At 47.3% G+C, this 16,840-nt stretch overlaps 2 protein-coding genes across 3 annotated transcripts in view; one reads left to right on the top strand and one right to left on the bottom strand.

The window, feature by feature from the left end:
* The window catches only part of Slc16a14 (solute carrier family 16 member 14), a 27,137-nt gene extending 19,009 nt beyond the window's left edge, over positions 1-8,128 (bottom strand). Inside the window, exons 1-3 of one of the 2 annotated variants that reach the window (XM_040753166.1) lie at positions 7,732-8,128; positions 6,893-6,945; positions 2,623-2,894 (exon numbers count right to left, since the gene is read on the bottom strand). In XM_040753166.1, the coding sequence (XP_040609100.1) occupies positions 2,623-2,881 (259 nt within the window). In that variant the 5' untranslated portion in view covers positions 2,882-2,894; positions 6,893-6,945; positions 7,732-8,128. The remainder of the gene's footprint in view (positions 1-2,622; positions 2,895-6,892; positions 6,946-7,731) is intronic. The other variant, XM_040753168.1, reaches the window with a different exon arrangement.
* Positions 7,861-16,840, top strand: LOC101828360 (60S ribosomal protein L29-like). Its single transcript, XM_040752810.1, has 4 exons — positions 7,861-7,952; positions 8,734-8,872; positions 16,142-16,261; positions 16,457-16,840. Exons 1-4 carry the CDS (start codon positions 7,861-7,863, stop codon positions 16,838-16,840), a joined length of 735 nt encoding a protein of 244 aa, XP_040608744.1.

Below are 16,840 nucleotides of genomic sequence, written 5' to 3'. Positions count from 1 at the left end.
ATAATGGAACATGTGAGACTCCTAGTTTTGCTGCTGACAGCCCTTTGATATATGAAAGATCAGCAGGCGATGCTTCCCACAAGGCAGGAAGGCTCCAGAGGCGAGCTTTCCTGCTAGGCATGCTTATGAAACATCTTAAGACATTTGAGAAGCAGAAAAAGAAAGGAGAGCCACGAGTCAGGGTGATTTTACAAGCCAGAGGGAAGGCATTAGCTGCAGTACAGACAGGAACATTAAGTGGATAACAGCTGCTGGCCTTAAGTTGATAACTGTGTGGATTTCCAGTTAAGGGACTGCTGCTTGCTGAGGATTCCCTCAGTCACTTATGGTCTGTAAACGAGCAAGTCAGATGAAATGCTGTAAACCCTCTGCACTTAGGAAGTACAGACCTTAAAGGGGTGGGGCGGGAACTCCATTCCAAACTTTCTGGCTTAGTCTTGTTTCTTATGAATGGTTTGTGAATGGCCAGCAGGCATTGCCAAGAGCTAACTGCCATTCTGGCAAAATGAAAAGAACTGACTTCCACAAGTCACACAAATGCATGCATGCATGAAAGCATGCACGCCCAATAATAAAGAACACTTGTTCCACACTCTTGGGACAAGAGAACAATAAAACCCAGATCCAGGGTCGGGCAGTGGTGGCACACACCTTTAATCCCAGCACTCAGGAGGCAGAGGCAGGTGGATCTTTGTGAGTTCAAGACCAGCCTGGTCTACAAGAGCTAGTTCCAGGGCAGCTTCCAAAGCCATGGAGAAACCCTGTCTCCAAAACCCCCTCAAAAAAAAAAAAAACCCAGATCCAGTGACTTCATTATGACTCTTGCTTGGGAACAGATGGTTGTGAGCCACCACAAAGGTGCTGGGAGCTGATAGATCAAGGGTTCTAACCTCTGAGTCATCTCTCCAGACCCCTGCCTTAGTCTTAAGACCAATGACAATTGAAGTAGTCAATAATGTCATAGACATTTGTCAAATTTTTTGTTTTTTCGAGACAGGGTTTCTCTGTGGCTTTGGGGCCTGTCCTGGAATTAGCTCTTGTAGACCAGGCTGGTCTAGATCCGCCTGCCTCTGTCTCCCGAGTGCTGGGATTAAAGGGGTGTGCCACCAATGCCCGACTTTGTTTTTGTTTTTTCGGAGATAGGGCTTCTCTGTTTAACAGTCCTGACTGTCCTGGTACTTCCTTTGTAGACCAGGATGGCCTTGAACTCACCTGCTTTGAACATCTGCCTGCCTCTGCCTCTCTAGTGCTGGGATTAAAGGAGTGCACCACCACTGCAGGTCGATCAACAATCATTTCACAGACACATTTGGGCCCTTGGGTCTCATGCATGCAGGCTGTTCTAGAACTCACTATGCAGCTGAAGCTGACTTTGAACACCTAATCCTCCTCTGTGGTGATTTGAATGGGACGTTTTCCCCTTAGGCTCATGTATTTGTACACTTCACCCCTGATTGGTGGTACTGTTAGGGAGGTTACAGGACCTGTAGGAGGTGGAGCCTCTCTGGAGGAAGTATGTCACTGGGGGCAGGCTTTGAGGGTTTATAGCCTCACCCCACTTCCAGTTTGCTCTCCCTGCTTCTGGCATGTACACAGAAACATGATCTTTCAACTTCCTGTTCCGGCCCCCTTATCCACTGTGTCCTGCTACCCCTCCCCATCCTCTGGAAGCCAAAATAAACACTTTCTTCCATGAGTTTTATTACAATGGAAAAGTAGCCAACCTTGGTTAGTCTTTTACCTTTTTTTGTTTGTTTGTTTGTTTTTCAAGACAGGGTTTCTCTGTATTGTTTTGGAGGCTATCCTGGAACTCTCTCTGTAGACCAGGCTGGCCTCAAACTCACAGAAATTCGCCTGCCTCTGCCTCCCAAGTGCTGGGATTAAAGGTGTGCCCACCAACGCCCGGCCAGCCTTTTACCTTTTAAAACTATCCATTGAGCAGCAGATGCGGTGCAGTGGTAGACTGCTTGATTAGCATGTGTGAGGCCCTGGACCTGAATTCCAACAGTGTCCCCGAAACACTCACAAATGTTAAATAACTGGGTGGGGTGGCCCATGCCTGTAATCCCAGCATCTGGAAAGTGAACAAGGGTATCTGAAGTTCAGGTCCTCCTCGCTATGTTTAAGGCAAGCCTAGGCTATGTGAAACCCTGTCTCAAAACAACTGAAATGTTGCAAACTCTAAGAAACCTCTGAGCTAAGGCCATTTCCAACAAAAGTATTAAACAAGCAGAAGTGATGAAAACGAATGGTCAGTTCCAAAATCAGTGTTGAGGTCAGTGAGATGGCTCAGTAGGTGACACACTGACTGGCTAGTCTGGAAACCTGCGCTTCATCCCTAGGACTGAGATGGTGGAAGGGGACAATCAACTTCTGCAAGTTGCCCTCTTATCAACAGACATGCCATGGACACTCACCCACGCACGCACAGATAGAGAGAGACAGAGACAGACAGACAGAGAGAAATCAAATTTTGTAGTCTGGATATATTACTTCGATTTTAAAAGTTGGTGATATCACTGGCATCTGACACCTAATGTTTCAGGACTGTGATGACTTACTCTCAACAGGGACTTGTCATTTTATAGCTACCCCCTCTTAGAACAGGTGCAATGAACGTACCCACGATCAAGGTGATGCCCATGCTCAGGGAGCAGATCCAGGCGGTCAAGCCACGGCTCTGGTGGAACTCTTCAAGCCACTCCACGTTGAGGACTCCCAAGGCCATCTGTGAGCCCATGACGAGGATGTGCACAAAAAAGGAAGACAGGACCATCATCCAGGCCCACCCGCCGTCAATGTCTGGGTGGGACTTCAGGGTCTTCTTAGCCTTGGGATCATCTTCAAAGTCATACCCCATATCTTCACGACTTGTATACATTTTCTAAGGTTTTCTGAAACACACACAGTAAATAATTTCATCACACACTGAAACAGAAAATACCGTCCTCATCTTCGGACAACTCTATCTCCCACTGTGATCAAAGCAGCTTCAGGGTCAAATGATGCTCAGATTAGTCTTCACCACTGGTGGATCTGGGGACACACTTTATATCTTTAGAGATGACTTTAAAGTCTGTCTTTATAATCACCTCACAGATATTATAAAGCTAAAGAAGGGGGAAGAGAGGGTCAGGAGACGAAGGAAGAGAGAGAGGGGGGGGGGGAGAGAGAGAGAGAGAGAGAGAGAGAGAGAGAGAGAGAGAGAGAGAGAGAGAGAGAGAGAGAGAGAACAAGTCCCCTGGATGTGATGGGTAAGACAGACTAGTCCTGATAACATCTGTTCTCTGAACCTGTCAGTAAATAGTGGGGATGGCAAGTTGAGTTTTATCTACAGTTTAATGTCTTTGGGGAACGAGGGAGTTAGCTTGCCGCCTGAGAATGGGGAGTGTGGAGACTGTAAAGGGGCCTAAATGTTCAGGATAACAAATGACTGTCGCCTACAGGTGGAAATGACTGTTGGGTAGTTAAAGTCAAGTGGCACTGCTGCAGGTTGGAAGCCAGGAAGCATCAGACAGCAAGCAGGGTGCCTGCTGCCCCAGTGCCTGTACAGGTGGAGCATTGCATATGGACAGATTGAACATGGAGAACTTAAAGTAACGCCAAATGAATACAGGTTGGGCTGATTTATTCTACTGCCACCGAGTGCCAGCAGTTGTAGACAAAGACCCCGTCAGAAACTCCTCTGCTCCACATTCCAAACAGCTCTGTGAGTTTTCACACTGAAGACATGCATGCTTCAGATCTGCCAGTTTTTATTACTCATATGTACGTGTGTCCAGTTGCATATGTGTTCTGCATGTGTTGATGCATACGTATGTGTGTATATATGGAGGCCAGAGGTTAACCTCTGGTATTGTTCCTCAGGAGATCTCCCACTGGCCTGGAACTCACAAATTCAGTTATACTGTCTGACCACTGAGTCCCATGGGGCTGCCTGTCTCTCCAGCACCCTAAGAGCTGGGATCACAAACGTGTGCTATCACGTTTGGGTGTGTGGACTGTGCATGGCATACATAGGCGGGTGACTGTGCATTTGGAGTTCACAGTAGGCCGTTGGATGTGTTCCTCTGGTCTCTGCCTTTGCTTTAAGACAGAGTCTCTCACTGAGTCAGAAGAATCTGGCCAGTGAGCTAATGCTGGGGTTACAGGCACAGGTGGCCATGCCTGGCTTTTTTCCCCCTTGACCTTGAGGCAGGGTTTCTTTGTGTAGCCCTGGCTGTCCTGGAACTCACTCTGTAGACCAGACTGGCCTCAAACACACAGAGATCCACATGTCTCTGCCTCCATGATTAAAGGAGGGATTAAAGGTGTGCCGCCACCTCATACCTGGCTTTTTACAAGGAATTGAACTCAGATCCTCGGTTTGTTCGACAAGGGCTTTACTGAATAAACCATCCCCCCAGCCCCTTATACTTATCTTTACTGCAAACTTACATGGCAGCTGCCTCAGAGAACTCCTAGTTTGACCTCACAAGTGGCCCCATCTCCCATGTTAGTTGGAGAGTAAGCTCTAAGAGGCTGAGCCATGGGCTCAGAATGATCCGGGTTACAGCCTATGAACTCGGGTGAACAGAGCTGATCATTTCTGGTTGACTGTACATCACCTCCCCACATGTCTGCCTGGAGAATTTACTTCTGTTTAAGTTTAAAACAGTGAAAAGGAGCCGGGTGTTGGTGGCACAAGCCCTTAATCCCAGCACTCGGGAGGCAGAGGCAGGTGGATCTTTGTGAGTTTGAGACCAGTCTGGTCTACAGGAGCTAGTTCCAGGACAGGCTCCAAAGCCACAGAGAAACCCTGTCTCAAAAAACAAAGCAAAACAAAACAAAACAACAACAACAGTAACAACAAAAAACAGTGAAAAGGAATGTCGGCATGGTGGTGCACCCCTTTAATCCCAGGATTTAAGAGGCAGAGGCAGGCGGATCTCAGCGGGTCAACATAGTGAGCTCCAGGACAGCCAGGGCTGCACAGCAAAACCCTGACTCTAAAAAACAAAACAAGAAACAGTGAAAAGGAGAGCAAGGCCGTTGAGGTGAAAGACTGGTTTGGAGAGTGGCATTTTCAGTCCATATATACAGCAACGGTTCCCTCACTTTGCCTATTTCCTTTGAAACTGAAGTCAGCTTTGATTTATGTTAGAACAGAAGGGATGTGGCTAAGTGGTAGTGCCCTGACCCACAGTGAGTGAAATCCTGGGTTCGTCCTCCAGTACCATATAAAACAAATATAAGACAGAAATCCAGAGGCTGGACAGATGGCTCAGTGCTTAAGAGGACTGGCTGTTCTTCCATGAGGCCCTAGGTTCAGTTCCCAGGACCCATGTCATGAGGTTCGTACTGCCTGTAACTCCAGCTCCAGGGCCTCCAAAGCTTTCCTCTGGCCTCTGCAGGCACTGCAGACATGGTGTACAGACATTCAGACCCACACACATGCATACACAATAAATCTTGTTTTTTTTTTAATAAAAGCATCTAAAAACATATAAGTAAAAATGTGGAGATCAACCAAGGAAGACACTTAACATTGATTTTTGATTTCCATGACTAAATGTACACATACCTACACATATGCCCACATACATGGACATGCATATATACAAAATAAAATGATATTTCCAATCTACAGGAAAATATTTTTCTGTGGAAATGTTAAGAACTTCATAGTCTTACTGAATTATTTATTTAAGTTTTGGTTTAAAAATATGGTTGTTACTGAACTGCTCTGGGCATTTCCAGTTTATTTAATCATAAGTAAATGTCAGTGATTAGCATGTAATGGACAATTTTACGCGCAAGAGGTCCAGGTGTGAACACAGAAAGTGGCATTGCATGCAGACGACTAAGCATGCAGGTGGATTAAATAACTTACTGAGACCTCAGGGGCCCCATCTGATCTCCCTGAAGGAACGGATTAAGAGGAATGGTAGAGCCGCGCGGTGGTGGCGCACGCCTTTAATCCCAGCACTCGGGAGGCAGAGGCAGGTGGATCTCTGTGAGTTCGAGACCAAGCCTGGTCTACTGAGCTAGTTCCAGGATAGCCTCCAAAACAATACAGAGAAACCCTGTCTAGAAAAACAAAAAACAAAAAAAAAAAGAGGAATGGTAGAACATGATTGTAATTACAGAAAACAGTAGGCTGAGACAGGAGGATTGCTGGAAATTTGAGACCATCCTGGGGCACACAGTATTTGTGTTAAGGGGGGATGACAAAACAGTATTATGGTGCATGCCTCTAGTCCTAGCACCTGGGAGGTGGAGGCAGAAGGATCAGGAGTTCAAGGCCACACTCAGCTACATAACAACCTAGGTCTCAAGAGACCCCCTTTCAAGAAAAACAAACACAGAACCAACAACAAAACCCCAAACCAAACAAAAAGAAAAACAAATGTTTGCATTTTATACCTATATCTTTCTAAAAGCAATCATTCCTTGACTTCACAATTCTTCCCATTGGGGTGGGCATGTGAGTTCTAAAACAGTTGAACATAGGCAATTTCAGGCCGGTAGAGGGCGCGCTCCAGAATAAGAGGCTGCTGAAAAGAAAGGCAGCCTAGTGTAGACAGCAGGAGAGTGAACCCCCCACCCCCGACTTCCATTGGGTGTGTGTGGGTGCTGGTGGTAAGAGAAATGCTTCCAATGGGCCAGGGCTGTGCTCGTGGATTTTGCCACGATGATCTTGGCCGGTTGAGGTCCCAAACGACCTCGTTTTACCGATAAGACAACTGAAACATGTTTGTGTGTTTGACAGGGTTTCACGTAGCCCAGGCTGGCCTCAGGCTGGAGGATGACCTCGAACTTCTCAACCCCCTGCAGGATGAGTGCTGTATTACAGTGCTGGATTTAGGCAGTGTTGGGGAAATTGAACCCAGGGTCTCATGCATGTACTTACCAACAGAGGTACAACCCTGGTCCTGAAAGTGAGTCAGTTGTTTAATGGGTGCCCTGTAAAGTCCGAATATGAACAAACCTATACTCAGTCTCAACCTCTTCTCCGCACCATCCCCCTCCCCTTCTCCCTTCCCTTCATCCCCTCTCCTCTTTGAGACCAGGCGAAGGAGAATTTTTCTAATCCCTAATAAGCATCCCCCAGCCATCCTTGCTAATGAGCCTGAGCCTGCACCAACTTTTCCGCAGGAAGAAAGGGCTTAATTGGTAAGAAGAGATGAGCTCATAAAATCTCGTCAGGCTGTGGCAGCCCCTGCCCTTTAATGGCTGTGCTGAGTCTTCACTGTCCCCTTTCCTCTCTGGAGATGCTGGATCTGAGCGGCTCCCGGGGGCTCAGCATCCACCGCCCTGGTCCATCCGCACGTGATGCTGTACCCTCCGAGCCTCCATCCCCACGAGGGCACCCCGACATATAGACACCCGCGCTCCCGGAGGTCGCTAGCAATAGCCCCATCACTGTCTACTTTGAGTAGCAAACTGGGGCCTCGAGAGCCCCGGAGCGCGAGGCCGGGCGCGGAGGCGACGCGCGTTCTGGTGTCAGGGAGGCGCGCGACGCCCTGGACCGTGCGCATCTCCGCCGGCAGCTCTGGGGGACAAGGGAGTACCGCCGCCCTGCCCAGGTCCTTCTCTTCCCCCACCCCGTGCCAGGTTCTCGCCCCGAGAGGGTCCCTGGTGGAGCCGTGGCCACCAGTATCGACCGGTATCTACCAGTATCTGCCGGCTCGGAGATGCTCCAACCCTGCAGTCCCTGGCCTCAGCTCAGCACAGCCCCAGAGTACTCACCGCACGCAGCCGGCAGAGCTACGGTCTCACTCGGCTACTGGTCTTAACCGGAGAACTTGAAGGTCCGCTCCTAGAAGCCCGAGCCGCTGGGCGTGGGGATTGGTAGAAATATCGACCAGCATCCTTCAGATGCAGCGCCTGGGGCTTGGCTCTACGCCCGACTCCGTGCGCTCGCTCGGTGCGGGGCTCCCGGACTCGAGCTCCTCTCGCTGTCTGGCCAGGTGAACCTTCTGGAGCCTAAGGCTCGATGCTTCAGTCCGGGAGCCTTTAAAAAGGGTGCGTTTGGAAGGATACGAGCCTACCCAGAGCTTCCTTCCAATCCATGCAATTTCAGATCTCCACGCTGGTTCATTCCTATACCGGCTAATTCTGGTTTGGCAGGGGAGGAAAAAAAAAATCTGCGGCTCCTCACAGGCACACTCTTGTGGCCGGTTGAAGTTTATCGCTTGGCTAAGACTCATCAATGCAGTGCACATTTGCAACCTTAGGAAATGGTCAGAAATCCCAGGGGTGTGGGGGAAATCAGAATTAAAGGCGGTGGTGGCGCACGCCTTTAACCCCAGCACTCGGGAGGCAGAGGCAGGCGGATCTCTGTGAGTTCGAGGCCAGCCTGGTCTACAAAAGCTAGTTCAGGACAGTCTCCAAAGCCACAGAAAAACTCTGTCAAAAAAAAAAAAACCGAAGAAAAGGAATTTCAATACTCATGGCCACAATGGACTGAAAATCACTCATCTTTGTCCCAGTCTGGGTACCTTCTCTTTCCATCTTTCCGAAGTACCTGCTATTTGCACTCATAGACCCGCAACGTAATGCTTTGCTCTCGGAGAGTTTTTAGTGTTTTGTTAAATAAATGAAACAGGCACTTTTTAACCTAACTAGACCGGTTCTGTACTTTCCTGCTGGAAATTACCACAAACATAGGGGCTGAAAGCAACACAAGTTTATTATTTTACGTTTCTGCCAGTCAGAACCTGAAGTGGGCCTTACTGGACTAAAATGCAGAGCTGGCACTCTGAAGGCTGTGTTCTTCCTGGCAGCCGTAGCTGAGGCACTAGCTTCTCCAGGCTGCGCACATGCCTTGGCTGGCGGCCACTTCCTCATCCTCAGAACCATCCACGTTGCATCGTTCTGTCTGTCTTGGGTACTAGGTCACTTTCTCCCCATTGCTTGCCCCTGTCTCTTCCTTTCCCATTCAAATTCTTTCAAGCATGTAGAATGTGTTTACTGGGTGTGTAGGTGCTTGCATGCCACAGTATGTGTGTGTTGGCCAAAGGACAGCTTTGGAAGGCAGTTTTCCTTCCACCCCGTGGGTTCTGGGGATTAGACAGGCTTGGTGGCAGAGACCCTTTACTGCTGAGCATTGTTTCCAGCCCCTTCTCTTCCACTTGGGGTTACCTTGATCCCGCTGGATAATTCACACATCTATTTTAAGGCCAGTTGACTAGCAATGTACTTCCATCTGCTACCATGATTCTCCGTCTGCCATTTAAGGTCACAAATTCCTGGGATTCGGATCTAGATTTCTTTGGTGGAACCAATTCTGCTGCCCACCATGGATTTCCTTTCCTCGTGTGTATTTTATATTGTTGTTGTCTTTTTTTTCAATTTTTGAGAGACAGCAGTTCATGTGCCCCAGGCTAGCCTGATAGTAGCTATGTAGCTGAGGATGGCTTTGAACTTCAGATCTCCCTGCTCCACTTCCCAAGTGCTGGGATTACAGGCACAGACCACCACAGTCAGTTTACACAGGGCTGGAGGTGAAACTTGGGACTTGGTGCATGCTAGGCAAGCACCCTCCTGCTTGAGTTCCATTCCCAGCCTTCCTAGATTTGTTTTAATACCTAGATGAGTGTGAGGGATGACTAAATGAGGACATTTGCAGGAACACTTCTCTGATGTTGGCAGCAGGACAAATGGATGGTGAGCACTCCCTTGAGCTGTTCTCAGATGTCATGCATTCCAAACAGGCTTTTGACAGCAAGTCAAGATTAGGAAAGCCAGGTGTGGAGGCTCACACTTACAATCCTAGCACTTGGATGGGAAGTTAAGGCTAGTCTGGGCTACAAAAGAGCTTTTTTTTTTTTTTTTTTTTTTTTTTTTTTAAGGTGGAGAGTTCCAAGCAAGTATCTCAAGTACAGATGATCCATCTGTTTTTTATTTTTATTTTTATTTTTTGGTTTTTCGAGACAGGGTTTCTCTGTGGCTTTGGAAGCTGTCCTGGAACTCGCTCTGTAGACTACCAGGCTGGCCTCGAACTCACAGAGATCCGCCTGCCTCTGCCTCCCAAGTGCTGGGATTAAAGGCGTGCGCCACCAACTCCCGGCTGATCCATCTGTTTTTTAATGAGGTTATGGATTGAATTGAGTGTGAGACATCCCCCACTGGCTCATGATTTGAAATTCCAGGCATTGGTGTTGTTTGGGGAGGCTATGGAAAGTTTGGGACACATGGTGTGGCTACAAGAAGTGAGTGGCTGTGGGCAGACTTTGAAGATGCTCTGCTTCTGTTGCTGGCTTGACCTCTCTATTTTTTGATCCACAGGAAGTAAGGAGATACAAACACACGATGCCATGGGTGTGGAGTCTCCCCTCGGCCACACCTTCTTTGCCACTGAAGATTTAGCTTGAAACCTTGAACTAAAGTAACATCCCCACCTCAAGTTGTTTCTGTCAGCATTTTGTCATAGTGAAAAGAAAACTAATGCAAGAGGTCCAAAAGATCAAGATCCCTTCCCTGGGCCTGGAATCTTGCATTTGTAGGAGTGTGATTTATCACAAATCTGGGGGGAACCATCACCTTATTCAAATAACTCCCAAACCTTCCCTGTGCTTCCTTCTATCTATCGGACGTCTCCAGGCAGTCTCTCACCTACCCAATAAATCTATTTTTAATATAAATAATTGCAATGCAAGCCTGGCATGGTGTCCCATGCCTATAATCCTAGAACTCAGCAGGCAGAGGCAAGCAGATCTTTATGAATTGGAGGTCACTTTATATACATTGTGAGTTCCAAGATTACCAGAGCAACACAGTGAGATCCTGTCTGAAAGAAAGTTAATATATATATACATACACACTGCAATAAAGGCATTCAGACTGGGAAGGGAAATGTAAAATTATCTCTAATTTCAGGTGATATGATTATATGTAGAAAATGATGGAAATCCATGAAAACATTAGGACTAGTCAATGGGCTCAATGAGGTGTCAGCAACAGTTTCATTGGTAATAGCATCAAAAAGAACTTTCAAGTTGGGAACCAAGTTCAGTGAAGTACTGCATTCTGAACCTCTGTACAAGAGGATATTGACAGAAACAGAAAAAAAAATGGAATGAATGTGGAACTAGAGAGATGGCTCGGCAGTTAAGAGCACTGGCTGCTCTTCCAGAGGACCCGGGTTTGATTCCCAGCACCCACATGACAGCTCACAACGGTCTGTTATTCCAGCTCCAGGGGGTCTGACACCTTCACATACATGCAGGCAAAACACTAAATGCACATAGAAATAAATAAATCTTTAAAAAATTGAATGAATGCATACATCTCTCTGGGCACCAGCAGCCTCCAGTCCCAGGACGTTTCTGTAAGTCTAGCTTGTCCAGTTGGGTCCCCTACAAGAGAAGGTCACAAACATATTGTGCAGGAAGAGTGCCAGTATTAGGAAACTCATCACACTGTGTGATTGGCCATGGTGTAACCACAGCACTGTCCTGCCCCTGGTGAGGCCGTTGACCATGCATGGCAGAAACCAGGAGTGCGTGGTGCTTAGGTGCCTAAGTCAACTGGACCTGAGCAGGAAGCAAACTCTTCTGTCGTGCATCTATAGGACTTGGCCATTGACCCCAAAGTGTGGATAGTCACGATGGCCACATTATAGAGTTAGTGCAGAGGTTAAATGGTACTGTGTGTGCCAAGCATTCTGTGCCTATATTGCTAAGGAATATGTTTCTGTTTCTTTAAAAAGATTTTTTTAAACTGGGCGGTGATGGATCACGCCTTTAATCCCAGCACTCAGGAGGCAGGAGCAGGCAAATCTCTGTGAGTCCGAGAGGCCACACTGATCTACAGAGTGAGTTCTAGGACAGGCTCCAAAGCTACACAGAGAAAGTCTGTCTCAAAAAAATAGAAGGGAAAACTTAAAGACATTTTAAGAGTATGTGTGTCACGGCGGAGGGTACATGAATGTGCACGCACAAGAGTGCATATGGGAGCAAGTGACCACAGAGGAAAGAGGTGCCAAGCCCACTGGAGCTGGAGTTACAAGCACCTGTAAGCTGCCTGTGTGGATATGAGGGACCCAACCAGGGCTCTCTGTAGTAGGTGTAATATAGTAGTAGGTACTCTTAAACACTGTGTCATCTCTCCATCCCCTGGTTTTTTTCCTAAAGAATGGCCTGGGGGAGGGGAGAATAGCCTACAAACTTCAAGGATAAAATTATCCAAAATACTGGTGCACTTTCTTCCCTTGAATTAGGATCTAGGATCTGGCTATGAATCGCAAGCTAGCCTGAAACTCAATCATCCTGCTTTGGCTTCCTGAGTTTCAGAATTCCAGGCACTCACCACCATGCTCAGTCACATTCCTTTGGTACCTATCCTTTTTGAGAGGCAGCATAAACCATCAGGACAATCATAAGACTTGAAGACTGCTGGCACATGCCTTTAATCCCAGCACTCGGGAGGCAGAGGCCAGGTAGATCTCTGTGAGTTCGAGGCCAGCCTGGTCTGCATAGCAAGTTCCAGGGCAGCTGGGAATACACAGTGCAAGGCAAAAAAACAAACCAGAGACTCTTTGGCCTCGGTGAAATTTCAGTTCTCCTCATTTATTTCACATCTTTTATTTGGGTAAGGGGTGGGAGTGAGGTTGTGTTTAATGTGACATTAGTGAGAGAGTAAACTCCAGGAGCTGCCGAAGCAACTGTAGAAGCCACTGAGGTGCCCAGCTAGGCTAAAGCCAGTTCAGTCTGTAGGAAGTGAAGGAAGACTCTCACCAAGGCCAACGGGGTGACATTGCCAACTGGGATTTACACATCAGTGGGAAGCATAAAAACCAATGTAAAGAATGTTGGTGCATTGGCTATTGTTGACCCCCCAGGCAGACGGTATAGGTGAGAAGCCATCAGTAAATGCCTAAATCTCCCCAAATGTACAAGTTTACAAAAACAAGCCTAGCTGGGCGGTGGTGGCGCACACCTTTAATCCCAGCACTCGGGAGGCAGAGGCAGACGGATCTCTTGAGTTGGAGGCTGGGTTGGGCTGACAGCCTCCAAAACAATACAGAGAAACCCTGTCTCGTAAAACCAAAAAAACAAACAACAACAACAACAACAACAACAACAAAAAACCCCCAAAAAACAACATAAAAACCAAAACAAAACAAAAAACCAAAAACAAGACTCTTGGGCCCTGCTGAATATTTGCTTTTGGGCAGAGAAGATCTCCATTTTATGCTTAGGCCTTCTTTCTCCTACTGCAGTTTCATGTGAGGGAAAAGTAATTCTTTTTCTTTTGTATTAGTTTTAAATTTTGATTTGTCAAATTTCACCTCCGACAAGTCTGACTTATCACTCATCTTTTTTTTTATCTTATTTTTTTTTTAATTTTTGGTTTTTCGAGACAGGGTTTCTCTGTGGCTTTGGAGGCTGTCCTGGAACTAGCTCTTTTGTAGACCAGATTGGTCTTGAACTCACAGAGATCCGCCTGCCTCTGCCTCCCGAGTACTGGGATTAAAGTCGTGCGCCACCAACGCCTGGTTTATCACTCATCTTGATGAAAAGAAACACTGCAGGCCGGAGGGCGCATGCAAGAGGAGGCTCTTCACACCTTTTAATGATTCTTTTTACCTCTTTTTACCGCAGTGTAGTGGCGCACACCTTTAACCTCAGTACTTGGGAGGCAGAGGCAGGTGGGATGTCTGCATTTGAGGCCAGCCTGGTCTACATATAGTGAGTTCCAAAATAGCCAGGGCTACATAGAGAAACCCTGTCTCAAAAAAAAAAAACCAACATCTATGTGTCTTTTTGCCTGCTTGTTTGTTTATTTGTTGTTGTTGTTTTTCTGAGGCAGGGTTTCTCTGTGGCTTTGGAGGCTGTTCTGGAGCTAGCTCTTGTAGACCAGGCTGGTCTCAAACTCACAGAGATCCACCTGCCTCTGCCTCCCGAGTGCTGGGAGTAAAGGTGTGCACCACCAACGCCCAACTGTTTATTTGTTTTTTGAGACAGGATTTCTCTAAGTAACTGTCCTGGTTATACTGGAACTTACTTTGTAGACAAGACTGGCCTTGAACTCACAGAGATCTGCCTGCCTCTGTGCCCCACGTGTTGGCATTAAAGACATGTGCCATCACCACCTGGTCTCTATCTGTCTTTTTAAATCTCAGGTTTATTTATGTTTATGTGTAGGCATGTGTTGCCTGTATGTAGTATGTATGCTTACCTCATGTGTGCCTGATTCCTTCTGAGATCAGAGAAGGAGTTGGTTGCAGGTGATTGGTGGCCACCCTGCAGGTGCCGGGAATCAAACCTGGGTCCTCTGCATGAGCAGCCAGTGCTCTTAACCACCGAGCCTGCTCTCCAGTTTGGTGTGTAGGATCCTTAACAAAGATTATAAGGCATAACATCTGATGACATATATGTCAATCAAGCCTATTGATTGACATTATACAGAATAATTGCCCAGGACTCTTCCACAAGGTCAGTGTCAAGGGGATGAGGCACGTGACTCAGAGGTGGAGCAGTTACCCAGCACACATGAGGCTCAGGACTGCAAAACAAAATCCAAAAGAATTAAAGTGCCCTGAAAAACCAATATTTGAAAGTGGCCCAGATTAAAGGAGACACAGACATGACATTTAGTGGCAGTGTGTGGGCCTGGGTCACTTTAACCGATAATGAGTCCGCTGGCTTCATCTGTCTATGGTCTAGAGACTGGGTAACAGGGATGTTGTTCTGTTTGTCTTTGGAGCTTTGAAAGTGATGACTAGTACTGGGGTTCAAGAAGACACCTGTTTCATCTCTGTAAAATGTTCACCAAGGTGTGACAAGTACTGAATGCTAGGCACTAGCCCTCTATGGGACTCAGTTATTTTTAATAGTCCTCCCGCCCCCTCAGTGTTGAATTCCCTGTAGTGGTCCACGTTCCCTTGCTGTGGTGGTTTTAAAAAACCCAAAGGAAGTGGCACTAGTGGGGGATGTAGCCTTTTTGGAGTAGGTGCGATCTTGTTAGGGGAAGTATGTCACCGTGGAGGCAGGCTTTGAAGTCTAAAATGCTCAAGCCACGCATAGTGAGCCAGACCACTTCCTGTTGCCTGTGAGTCAAAATGTAAGAGCTCTCAGCTCCTTCCCTAGACCAGGTCTGCCTGCATGTTGCCATGCTTCCCGCCATGATGATATGGACTAAACCTCTGGACTCTAACCAAATGTTTTCCTTTAGAAGAGTTGCTGTAGCCACAGTATCTCTTCACAGCAATAGAAACCCCAAGACACCTGCTGACCTTCACTAATAGTGTTGCCAGAAACCAGCGTAGTCTGTCTGCTTTGCTTTTCCTGTTTGCCAGCCTTTGCCTCTCCGTCTTGTGCGTACATATTGCCAAGAAGCCTAACTAGAGCCTGAAGAAGATACAGCCAAAGGATGCCAAGGACCAGTCAAAGAGGAAGTCTCTGTTTGGAGTTAAATGGTCTCTCTCTCTCTCTCTCTCTCTCTCTCTCTCTCTCTCTCTCTCTCTCTCTCTCTGTCTCTGTCTCTGTCTCTTTTTGGTTTTTCGAGACAGGGTTTTCTCTGTATTTTGGAGCTTGTTCTGGAACTCACTTGGTAGACCAGGCTGGCCTTAAACTCACAGAGATCTGCCTACCTCTGCCTCCTGAGTGCTAGGATTAAAGACGTGTGCCACCAACACCTGGCTGTTAAAAGGTCTCTTTTTTCAAGATTTACTCATTTCATTTTATATGTATGAGTGTCTGCCTGCATGTATGTCTGTGTACCGTGTACATGGTGCATAGTGCCTGTAGAAGCCAGAAGAGGGTGTTGGATGTCCTGGAACTGGAGTTATAGACAATTGTGAGCCCGGTATGTGTGCTGAGAAGCAAACCCAGGTCTTCTGCAAGAGCGGCAGGTGCCTTTATCCTCAGAGCCGTCTCTCCAGCCCCTAGTTCCTGTATTTTTAAAAGCAGACATTATTTTCCTGCAAGTTAAACTTCACAGAAAATTATAGAACTAAAGGCTAAGGAAGACTAAGGGTGGGCGTGGCTTGCAAAGGTCATCAGATAAGCCCTGGCATAGAGACTCCTGCCGCAAACTCAGCGCTTGGGGATTCAGCACAGGAAGATCCAGAATTCAAGGACTGCAGTGGTTACAAAGCCAATTTGAGGCCAACCTGAGCTACAGAATAAGGCCCCAGCTGAAAAAAAAAAAGAAAAAGAAGCAACAAAGGTCAGCTTCGGGAGCCGCCGGATACCGTTCAGACATAGCCAAGTCCAAGAACCACACCACACATAACCAGTCCAGGAAACAGCACAGAAATGGCATCAAGAAACCCGGATCATCAGCACTTGGAAGGCAGAGGCAGGCGGGTCTCTGTGAATTCGAGGCCAGGCTGGACCGACAGCCTCCAAAACAATACAGAGAAACCCTGTCTCGTAAATACCAAAAAAAAAAAAAACCAAAAAACAAAACAAAAACAACAACAACAACAAAAAAACCAAAAAACAAAAACAAAAACAAAAAAAACCCCGGATCACAAAGATATGAATCTCCTAAGGGGGTTGACCCCAAGTTCCTGAGGAACATGCGCTTTGCCAGGAAGCACAACAAGAAAGGCCTAAAGAAAACGCAGGCAAACAGTGCGAAGGCAATGAGCGCACGCGCAGAAGCCATCAAGGACCTCGTGAAGCCCAAGGTGGTTAAGTCCAAGATGCCAAAGGGCCCCAGCCGCAAACTCAGCCGCCTTGCTTTCATCGCTCACCCCAAGCCTAGGAAGGGGAATAGAATCTACAAGGCCCAGGGTCGTAGGATCTGCCAACCAAGGCCCAAGTTTCAAACCAAGGCAGAGGCCTCTGCTCCAGCTAAGGTCCAGTCTTCAGCTCAGGCTTCCAAAGGAGCCCAGGCCCTGTGA

The sequence above is a fragment of the Mesocricetus auratus genome, unplaced genomic scaffold (genome assembly GCF_017639785.1).
Source record: "Mesocricetus auratus isolate SY011 unplaced genomic scaffold, BCM_Maur_2.0 Super-Scaffold_100010, whole genome shotgun sequence".
Lineage (NCBI taxonomy): Eukaryota > Metazoa > Chordata > Mammalia > Rodentia > Cricetidae > Mesocricetus > Mesocricetus auratus.
The sequence above is the reverse complement of the archived record's forward strand: the minus strand, read 5'-3'. Positions and strand labels throughout refer to the sequence as shown.